The sequence below is a fragment of the Drosophila mauritiana genome, chromosome X (genome assembly GCF_004382145.1).
Source record: "Drosophila mauritiana strain mau12 chromosome X, ASM438214v1, whole genome shotgun sequence".
NCBI lineage: Eukaryota > Metazoa > Arthropoda > Insecta > Diptera > Drosophilidae > Drosophila > Drosophila mauritiana.
This window is the reverse complement of record NC_046672.1, coordinates 10,732,851-10,744,263: the sequence shown is the minus strand read 5'-3', so window position 1 is coordinate 10,744,263 and position 11,413 is coordinate 10,732,851. Positions and strand designations below refer to the sequence as shown.

At 42.0% G+C, this 11,413-nt stretch overlaps 2 protein-coding genes across 3 annotated transcripts in view; one reads left to right on the top strand and one right to left on the bottom strand.

The window, feature by feature from the left end:
- LOC117148790 (unconventional myosin-XV) overlaps positions 1-11,413 on the bottom strand; it is a 33,132-nt gene that overhangs the window by 2,362 nt on the left and 19,357 nt on the right. Inside the window, exons 1-3 of one of the 2 annotated variants that reach the window (XM_033316402.1) lie at positions 4,852-6,108; positions 490-1,058; positions 169-400 (exon numbers count right to left, since the gene is read on the bottom strand). In XM_033316402.1, the coding sequence (XP_033172293.1) occupies positions 169-400; positions 490-1,058; positions 4,852-5,916 (1,866 nt within the window). In that variant the 5' untranslated portion in view covers positions 5,917-6,108. Of the gene's footprint in view, positions 1-168; positions 401-489; positions 1,059-4,851; positions 6,109-11,413 lie in introns of those variants that run through there. The other variant, XM_033316400.1, reaches the window with a different exon arrangement.
- On the top strand, positions 9,039-9,839 carry LOC117148792 (ras-related protein RIC1-like). The gene has a single exon (XM_033316404.1). The coding sequence runs from the start codon at positions 9,108-9,110 to the stop codon at positions 9,753-9,755; it is 648 nt and encodes a 215-aa protein (XP_033172295.1). The 5' UTR covers positions 9,039-9,107; the 3' UTR covers positions 9,756-9,839.

Genomic DNA, 11,413 nt, shown 5'->3' with positions numbered 1-11,413 from the left:
CGAATTTCTAGGGCAGCAGAACGGCCTGCGATTCAGTTGTCGCCCGAAACCAGTTGAACATATTTGTGGGACCACCTCAAAGTCACCGATTCCAACCGGTTTGGTTAACCCAGAATCCAGAATACAAAACCCAGAACTATGAACCAAGAAGACGGGCACAACACTCACCATGAGCACAGTGTAGACGCACTTGACCTCGGTGAGGTCGGGATCCAGCGGTATATCGCCGCAGTAGCGCAGGATGCAGTCGAAGCACTCGAGCGCCAGTGGCGCCAGGTCATTTGGAAGTCGGAGGAGCGGCAGGCGTATGGCGTGGCCCTGCCACTTGACCAGTTCCGCATAGGAGCGGTTCGCGGCGGACTGGTGCCGCTCGTGGTGGCGGTCAGCGTCCCTCAGTTGGCTGCAAAGGAATCACAGATATACCCATTAGAATCATGTCCCTTGGCCAAACCCAACCCATGCCCCATCCCACTTGAAATAGAAACTCACTCATTGCGGAAGTGCTGCATGGCGAACTGGAGCAGCGAGTACTTGGTGACCGAGGGTGGAGTGCCACCATTGCTCTCGTCCTGCAGATAATTGGCATCCAGGTCGTGATGCGGCAGGGACTGCGACTGCTGCTGTTGCTGCTGCAGCATCTGCTCCTGGTGATGCACCTGTCCGTTGGTCAGCGACGAGGGCTGTTGACCAGCATTCGATTTCCGGGCGGAGTGCAGGTAGCTCTGCTGCTTGAGGAAGCGCTGCTGCTGACCCTGCTGCTGACCCAACTGCTGCTGCTGCTGCTGGTGATCGGCGGCCATCTGGTGCTCCTCCAGAGCGTCCTCCAACTGCTGCTGTTGTTGCTGCTGCTGATGGTGCTGTTGCTGTTGCTGCTGTTGCTGCAGGTGGTGATGCAGTTCCGACTGCTGCAGCTGCTCATTCTGCCGTGATCCGCCATCCACGCCGTGCTCGTTGCGCTGGGCGTGCGCCTGGCGGGATTCCAGGCGCTCCAGCGGCACATTCAATGTCTGGGCGGCGGCTCGGGCGCCCGACGACAAAGTGGAGGCCTTCGATTGTGACTGCAGGGGGAGAAAGGATAAAATAATTTATTACTTAAAGAACCTTACAATTCAATCTTTAAGATTTTAAATAAGTATCCTAAGACTAACTAGTATAATATGTCTATTTTAACAATAACAAAATATGATGGTCGAACATTTATTACAAAATCAATGTTACGATTAGATCATCAAGGTGTTTTAGGCCAGGATAAGTGTTTAATTAATGTTAACGCTGCGCTTTTTAATAGCTGATTAATCATTTTGCAAAAAAGATGACCGCCAATGTTTTACACAGAAATAACTTTCAAACTCAATTGCAAGATGGCATGTTCATATATTTTAGCTAGAACACTGATAAAAAATAAAGCAAAAAAGAAATAAACATTTCTTTTTTAGTGAATTTAAAATCAAAGCATTTCATAATTTTGATTGCCAGAATATTCAAATCAATGCAGCTCAATTAAAATATTTAAATACACAAATTAAAAATGACTTATAATTGGTTGTAGTTGAGATGCGACTTAAGGATTACAAATTAGTTTCGAAAGTCGACTTTTCTGGCGATTACAATTATTTTTTTACCGTGCAGAGTTGAGAGGGGCAGCAATTTGTTAATTGACTTGCAGCGTGCAACTTGCAACTTGCAGCCCGCCAATTGCATATATATTTTTTTCTTTTCAGTTTTGCTGGCCATGTCAATGGCATGTGAAAGTTGCTGGGCGCCTTTTTGGCCAACTCGACGACCAGCAACCAGTTGCCGCCGTTCGACTGCCATTTGCTCGCATTGACGCCCATCCCGTTGCAGTGCGGGAAGGGGGCGTGGCCGATGATTTATGCTCCCATATTGCCCGGTGACAGCTGGCGGGGATTGGATATTGGCGATCGGCGGCGATACGAGCGATTTTGGCAACGAAAGTGTTTGCTGGCATTGGTGATTTTTCACTTTTATTGCTTGCATTCAATTATTTGGTGCAATTTGTTGCAATTGCTTTCTTTTTTTTCGCTTTTTTTGTCTTCTTCTTTCCTGCACGCCCCCACAGGCACGCAGCCATAATATTTGGCTATATAGATAAGTACGAAAGTATATATACTCCCAACTACCCCACAATTGCATTTTGCACGCTCATGCGAGAAAAGATTAGTAAAAGTTGTTGTTTATGAAAGCGGAAATCTTTCACCAATCAATCAACTTGCCATATGTGAAAAATTATGCGCATTGTTCAAATTTTGGCCAGCAACGTGAAAAACCACTGCAGGAAAATAAAAAAAAATAAATAAAAAACATAAAATCAATGCGAACTCATCATTACACCCAACTGGTTGTAGATGAAGATTGTTTTTGGTATTGCAACTATTTTTTAATCAAACTGAAATGCACCAAAGAAAAGTGGATTAAATGGTGATATCATTTCCAGAGCTACCAAAATCAATCTGGCGACTCGCTTAAGTCAATCAACAATCAGTAAGTATTTCCATTTCTTCATTTTCGTATGGGTATCAATATTTCATAGCAAACCAACAGGTTTCTAAACATAACAGCGGTTTTTAGTTCATAAATTATGCATGATTTTCGGACATTTCCCAGTCTCTGTTTTCAGATTTCTTAACTGCGGCTAGAAGCCACAAAAAGTAATGTAACGAAAGCAAGTTGAGTTACCATACATTTTCACGCATCTCTGTTTTTCGTTGGTGGTTAATTTCATGTGCAATCCTTTGGGCAATTAATGTTGCTTAATATACCCAAGAATGCTATTACTATTTACCATATTTAACCAAAATCAACTATCTACAAGTCACACAATTTCTTCACCAAGAAGAATGGCGTGGGTGCACCAACATGCTCAGCAGGAATCATCGTTAAGTGCCAGACAGCCAATCGAGATCGCCTTGGGGCGCGGATCACCCACGTCCAAGTGCCTAATCCCGGCCAGAAGCTTTTGGGGACTCGTCTGGCTGTCTGGATGCAATCGAGAAGCTGTTAGCTGTCAGCCAAAAACAAAAACAAACGGGGCCAAGTCTTATGTTAACAGCAGAAATGGGTATGTGGGTATGGTACTATATCGCAGCATACTAGAACTGGAACCGGGCGGCGACCAACTGGGTCAGATGGCCTGAATCGGTGGACTCTAGATGCTCCAGTTACCAGTGGCACTCGACTTGCAGCGCGATAATTCTCGCACAGTCACAGCAAAAAGCACTCGCACACACGCACGCATGTGATGGTGGGCAAAAACAAGAGTTAAATTTGGACTGTAATTTCTAAGTGACCGCTAAAACTTTCTTTTTGGCTAGCTAGCTGACTGGCTGGCTTTGTGTTATTTCATACGAATTTCATCGTGTGTGCCGCGGTATTTCTTTGTTTTGCCTGAGCTTCGGTTAATTAAAAATTCGAAATTAATGCCAGTTGTCCGTCCGTTTTGGATGGATTTACGGCGGACCAAACTGCAGCGGATGGTCGAAAGAAATTAAAGTAATTTACTATTGGCGCAGCTCGAAAGCAATAAAGACGCACAATACGAAACAACAAAAAAAACACAACACACACACGAAAAGAGTGTAATTAAATTATTGAAATCAAATTACGGTTAGATTATAATGCGGTTTTTTTCATGGCGCTCGTATAGAAGTGTAATAACCCATATTGTACTATCGTACAGCCTGCATCTTTGTGGGTCACCATCCATCCATCCATCCATCCAAGCAAGCGAGCAACCCATCCCATTCAGCAGTTCTCATTGTCTTTAATCTTGTGTTTTTATGGATCGCACACCGAGTGGTCATCGAACCCGAACTATAAACGTGATGGCATCTTTTTGATCCAGCACGCTCCTCATTTTCCGGGGGCAAGAAAGTTCGCCAGGGAATTTAGAACGTGCAATACGCACAACCCAACCCATTCCCCGTGCTCAACTCAATTCAACCTCTTCCAACTGGACAAGATCGATTAAACACAATCAGGGGATTCATTAAAACCACTGTTCAGTGAATAGGAGACTTCGGAACATTCTCTATACTTAAGATTAACCATAATTCAGTATCTAAATCTAACAAAGTATCTTCTATCTTTGAACTTCCAGTGAGTACATAAAGCTTCAGTTAAGATCCCTTCCAGATCTAACTTCAATATCATTTGGAAGAACTGAAACCAGTGGAAAGGAAAGATAAGACTGCTGATCCATTGGGAAATTCAATGAGTGCCCGAAAAAGATGATTTCCCTACTCCTTTGTTGCCCACTAACAATGTTGACATAGTGGAGACCCCGACTTCACTGTATCACTCAGTCTTATATAATCAAGACCCGAGATCACCACTTTACCCGCTAATTAGCCCACCAACCACCAACCAGGTTGCCCAGCAATGAGGTTCGTGATGTAAGAGACTGCTCAGTGGGCTGATGGGTTGGTGGGCTTTCGACGGTTTTGTTTGGACGAACAGACAGACGGGCCAAGACGGAGTGTCTGGCCACGCTAATAATGCGATTATGTGTCGACTTAATAACACCGTTAGACTTGAGCACCACGATCATTCATCTCACACCCCGATTACCTCCATAACCGAAGCTTTGAAAACGGGCCCATGATTTGTGGTCTTTTTTTTGGCTTTTTGGTGGGCCGCTGAAAAGCGTTCATATTTGATTAACTTCTCATTTGTTTTTACCTCCGAAATTGGTGGAAAAATTGTGTATAATCGATACAGTTTAAACGGTTTGATAAATATAAATAGATGAAATAGATTTCATTTCACTGGCTTTAAGTAATAAAAGTACCAGAAGGATTCGATGCAGATACAATAAATCCCTAAAATTGTTACCTCATTGAAGTTCATGGTCTCGAATCGCGCCAGGATCTCCTTGACAGAGATCTTCGACTCCGTTGGCTCCTCAAGAATGGTCTCCATGCGACTGACGGATCCGCTACTGGCATTGCTGACCCGCCGCGTCTTGTTTCCACCCGGGATTAGCAGGGCCGTAGATGCCAACGGATTGTTTCCGCCTTGAAAGGCAATCAAATTGGAGGTGGTGATGGGAGAAGGAGCAGGAGCCGGACCAGGAGCTGGAGCAGAGGCTGGTACAGAAGCCGGAGCTGGAGAGCAGCTGGAACTGGAGGTGGGATGTGACTCCATGTGTGGCATATCCTGCTCCTCGTTGTTGTTATTGTCATCTCTTTGGCTCATTTGCATCTTGAAGTTGAGCTGCTCCTCCAAACAGCACTGCTCGCACAAACTGCCGGCGGAGGAGTTGGATGTGAGTGTGGCGGTGGTGCAGCACTTGTACACGATGTCCTCCTCAACGCTCCAGGCATTGTCGTTGGCCATTCCGAGATCCCCGCCTGAGCCGGATCCACACAGATCCCCGCCAGCCTCGTGCATTCCCATCGAGACGCAGCACTGTTCATTCAGCTCCCGAATACTCTCATTGGTCAGCTGGTCGAGATCACTGCGTCGGATGTGCTGCTGTTGCTGCTGCTGCTGGTGGAGCGACTGCATCTGAATTTGGGCATGGTGCACCTGGGCCGCAGTGGTGCCCGTGATGTGGGCTATTTCCGCATCATCCGAGTCCGTATAGAGCATCTCGTGCTCCTCATCCGTCAGGTTGTTCAGGGAGTCCAAGGAGGCGCATTTGCACTCCTGTTCGCCATCATCTTGAGCTCCTCGATCCCCATCCCTATCCCTCTCTCGGTTCGGATCCTGATCCTGCTGCTGACCCTGCTGCTGCAGCAACTTAAAGTTGTTGACCTTGTCGTGGTGCATTTTGCTAATCAGCGACTCCACCTTGTTGACAATGCTGCTGAACTTGTGGGGCACACTCCCGCCGCCGGAGGTCAGTTGCACCGCCTGGCAGGAGGAGGACTTGCTGGCCCGCACGCTCTGCGACATCCTTGGCAAGCGCTTGGCTTCAAACTCCGAGCTCCGAGGTTCAGGATCAGGTGGCGACTACAGTCACGACCATTGCCATAAGGCCGCCGTCTCAGTGAAAGTTAATGCATTGTGATGGACGGCCTGCAGGCTCTATATTGCACCATGGCGAATGCTCGAATATATTGTTTGCACAGCGGTTCGGTTCGTGCAAACAAACAAAAAAAAAAACAAGAAAAACAGAAACAGCAACAAAAAGTCGAGGAAAACGCGGACGTCGAACGGCGAAAAATGAAAAGCGAACCGCAGCGGCCAGCGTTTCCCGCACAATGAGTGTTGAATGGATTGGATTCGATGGTCGGACACACACATCAAGCCATACGTATACGCGATTTTTCCAGCTATTGTTGTAGTTTTTATTTAATTTTTATTTATTTCTATTTGTATTTTCTTATTCGATGCGTGGAAATTGGCAATGCAGTTAAATGCGTGCCGTATTTGTTACTTTTTCTTGTTATTTTTTTACGCTTTTCTGCCTCAATTTATTTTAATTTGCCATTTGCAGTTTGTCTTTCCACTTGATGGACTGGCGAAAATCCGCCGATCGTCGCCTCTGTTTTTTTTGTTTATATATATATATATATATATATAAATGAGTTATCTCTGTAAGAGCAGTTCGAAAATATGGCCATTTAATTGGAATCAATGATGAGTTGCGCGTTTTTCAGCCAGCACGGATGGTTGGGCAAATTGTTTGCCAATCTACGATCGGAATGAAGTAACCATTATAATAACAAGCCATGGGATGGACAATGGGAGTGCATTTCGATCCAGTCATCCAATATTTTGATATTACTACACTGCCTCAGTATAAATTGCATGTGTATGATATGATTTGGCAACTAATTAAATCGAATGGTGATTAGAAATGGATTTAATAATATATTCGCCAAATTGAAAGTGTTTTTATTATGGTTAAAACAAAGCAGATGCTTTGTTATTGTATATCACAAATAATTATCAGCAATCAATGAGCCTGCTTTACTCATCCGATTTCACTGACTTTTTAGCAACAGTTCGCTAACTGTTAGAAAACAAACTTCTTGGAAAATGGTAATGGAAAGTGCTTTTCTCCAAACGGATTGGCTGTTATCTTTTTGAGACTTTTTCGAACTGCTCCCACAAAAGTTCAGTGGTGGCTTATCTGTAGTCCGGTTATGGCCATTCAATCGAAACCACTTGATTTGTCATCATACATTTGTTTACGCTATTTTCTGGGTCAGTCCGGGCCAGCTTTGTTTTGTATTGGCCCATGGGAAAAGCATTTTAGCACAACAGAGCACAAATAAAAATAATAAAAAACACAAAAAGATGAAGCTATCGAAGCTTAAACTTGGTCAATTCGAAGGCGGCAAAAAGGCCAAGAGAATTCGATACGAGAGCGCGCTGCGTGGTGCCGTTACCGCACATTCGTAACAACTAACGACTGAAAACTAAAAGCTAAAAACTGAAAACTGTCTTGGCTGAAACTGGCCAACGCAATCTGGTCAAAATGGAAAAGAGCCAACTGGCCATTTCACTCGCAGCCGAGCAGAACAGAGAGCAGAGCAGAGTGGCAGAGCCGCAGAGCGGCTTTAAGCCAAGTTAAAACCAAGACCAAGAAGACCAACTGAGCGGAGTGAAAACCGAAATCTCTTGGCTCTCGCGACTCTTGGCCAAGCCGAGCGTAAAGCCCCTCCGGAGAAAGAGCGGGAAAGTCTTTCTCCGGCTGCGATTCCCATTCCCCCTGCTGAGCTAACTGTTCCGACTGCTCTTTGGCCACTCCAAACTCCTCTCCACATCTGCCACTCCGGTTGGTCAGATGGGTCAGTCTGACTGGGCAGCTTTGGCGTTTAACGAGTTTTCACGCATAAAATGAATTGAATTAAGAAACAACTTCAAACGGCAAAGAGCTGAAGAGGAAAAAGGGGAGAAATGTGGGGGAAAATGGAAAACATTTTGTTGATCAAACAAAATCTGAATGCACAACGCGTAGCGGAAATACCCTGGGGAAGTATGATTAAAGAAAGTTTAGTTCCTAACTATGCAAACTAACTTACCATTTTTTGCATTTTAGAATAACTAAATGGGCTTTTAATTTATATACTTGTTTTTTAAATAATAAAAATGTACACAAATTTCACTTTGAATAAACGTTTCGCTGATAAGCGTAATTAATGATTTCATCAAATATTTATAATGAAATTGGAAAACTCTTTACCAACAACTCCTTCAACTTTGATTGGCGAAAAGTGCATACCCGTTGCAAGTGTCAAGCAAAAAGAGAAAAGAAAAGTAAGCACTACACCTGAAGCTCCATTCGAGTGATGGACGTGCGCCAACTATGAATATCAACCATGCGCAGATGGTGCTTATATGGCGCTGGAATCTCGCTGGAGCCACTGAGACCCACTGAGCTTCAAGGCGCCGAAAAGAAAATCAAGACAGGTAGCTTCCAAGAAACAGGCCTCTAATATATCAATGTTTCTATAGCAAAGACACAAGACCAAGGATACACTGACTAAACCGACTAAGACTGAATATTTTTGGACGGAAAATAAAGGGTATTGCCAAAATGCGACATTTACGAGCGGAGTTTTCATCACAGCTTGACTAAAAAACGTCGCAGAGCAAAATGGAAGACTATTTTGAGCAGCTAATCAATAGAGCTAACTATCCCTATCCTTATTTTTATGATTCACAAAAATAAAATTTTTACAAATTTTTGCAATTTTGATAAGGGGTACCATCATTAAAATTTGCAAAAAATAGCAAAAAATGTTGATTTCCAACTTGGAATACAGTTCGATGGGGAATTTTGTTACGAATTCAACGAGGTATAACATTCCACTTTTGGACAACTATTTTTATTGCTATTGAGAAAATACTGATTATTTTTTACCCAAAAAAACAAAATAATAATATTGCTAAAATTTGAATATTTACAAACGGGGTTTTCTCCATAACTTGGCTTAAAATTATATCACCGCCAAAATGAAGACTGTTTTTGGGTGCTAATAAACATAGCTAACTACCCCTAAAGTTTTTTTTACTTTAAAACATTTTGTTGAAACATTCTTTCCCAGAAAAAATATCAGAAGCCCAGAACAAGCTAAGCTACAATTGTCACTTCAGTCGAATCGTTGTACATATTAAACCAAACCGAATTGACGATGAGAAACTACGACTATTTGTTCAAGATACTCGTCCTGGGTGACTGCGGCGTGGGCAAGTCCTGCCTGCTGATGCGTTTCTCGGATGACCGATTCACCGAAAAATACGTGTGCACGGTGGGCATAGATTTCAGGGTGCGCAGCGTGGAGGTGACCGGTCGGATGGTGATGCTGCAGATCTGGGACACCGCCGGCGACGAGCGCTTCAAGTCGCTGCTGCCGTCCTATTATCGCGGTGCCACTGGCATATTGCTCGTCTACGACATAACGTCGTCCAAAAGTTTCCGAAGCATCGATGGCTGGCTGGAGGAGATACACCGCATGTGTCCGAAGACGGTGAACGTCCTGCTGGTGGGCAACAAATGTGATGATCTGGATAATCGCCAGGTGCGCTTGGAGCAGGGGTTCAACTATGCCAATCTTCGGGCAATCGGCTTTCATGAGGTTTCCGCCAAGAGTGGCGCGAATGTAAATGACGTATTCAGCACGTTGTCAGTTGGCATATACAATCGTCTTGTGCTTTGCACCCCAAATCGGTTGCCAGCTGGGCAGGAAGCGGAGGAGGACACTGAAGACCCACCAGATGAACCAATCAAATTAGCTGGCAAAGATCGGCAGGGGACCAATGACAACAATACCTGCTGTTAAGCATCTAGACTTCATTAGACGTTATTATAATATAATATATTATAATAATATATTATAATATTTTGAAATTTCTACAATATCTACTTGCACAACAAGCTTCGTAAACTGCTTGCCAAATGAAAAAACAAAATATTTGTAATGTGAAACGGGAGATTTGCGAAAACTAAGATAATTAAATGTTTCCCAGTTTGAATACAGGTGGATTGCGAATTTTGTTACGATTTCAAAGATGTATTATGATGTTCAACATTTGCACAAGTATTTTTATTGATATTGAGAAAATACTGATTATTTAATTATTATTATTTAATTATTATTTTAGCTAATAAAACAAAATAATATTGCCAAAATTCGAATTTTTACAAACGGGGTTTTCTCCACAACTTGGCTTAAAAAGGTGGCACAGCTAAAATAAAGACTGTTTTGTGCTGCTAATAAACATAGCTAACTATCCCTATCACTGTTTTTATGATTCCCAAAAATAAAAATTTTGACAAATTTTCGCATTTTTGATAAGGGGTACCATCATCAAAATTTGCAAAAAATGGTAAAAAATAAAAGTTTCAAGGTGAGAATACAGTTCGATGGGGAATTTTGTTACGAATTCAACGAGGTATGACATTCCACTTTTGAACAACTATTTTTATTGCTATTGAGAAAATACTGATTATTTTTTAGCAAAAAAAAAACCAAATAATATTGCCAAAATTTGAATATTTACAAACGGGGTTTTCTCCATAACTTGGCTTAAAAAGGTGGTACAGCTAAAATAAAGACTGATCTGTGCTGCTAATAAACATAGCTAACTATCCCTATCACTATTTTTATGGTTCCCAAAAATAAAAATTTTAACAAATTTTCGCATTTTTGATAAGGGGTACCATCATCAAAATTTGCAAAAAATGGTAAAAAATAAAAGTTTCAAGGTGAGAATACAGTTCGATGGGGAATTTTGTTACGAATTCAACGAGGTATGACATTCCACTTTTGAACAACTATTTTTATTGCTATTGAGAAAATACTGATTATTTTTTACCCAAAAAAACAAAATAATAATATTGCCAAAATTCGAATTTTTACAAACGGGGTTTTCTCCATAACTTGGCTTAAAAAAGTGGCACAGCTAAAATAAAGACTGTTTTGTGCTGCTAATAAACATAGCTAACTATCCCTATCACTGTTTTTATGATTCCCAAAAATAAAAATTTTGACATATTTTCGCATTTTTGATAAGGGGTACCATCATCAAAATTTGCAAAAAATAGCACAAAATTTTGATTTCCAACTTGGAATACAGATCGATAGGGAATTTTGTTACGAATTCAACAGGGTATGACATTCCACTTTTGGACAACTATTTTTATTGCTATTGAGAAAATACTGATTATTTTTTACCCAAAAAAAACAAAATAATAATATTGCCAAAATTCGAATTTTTACAAACGGGGTTTTCTCCATAACTTGGCTTAAAAAAGTGGCACAGCTAAAATAAAGACTGTTTTGTGCTGCTAATAAACATAGCTAACTATCCCTATCACTGTTTTTATGATTCCCAAAAATAAAAATTTTGACAAATTTTCGCATTTTTGATAAGGGGTACCATCATCAAAATTTGCAAAAAATGGTAAAAAATAAAAGTTTCAAGGTGAGAATACAGT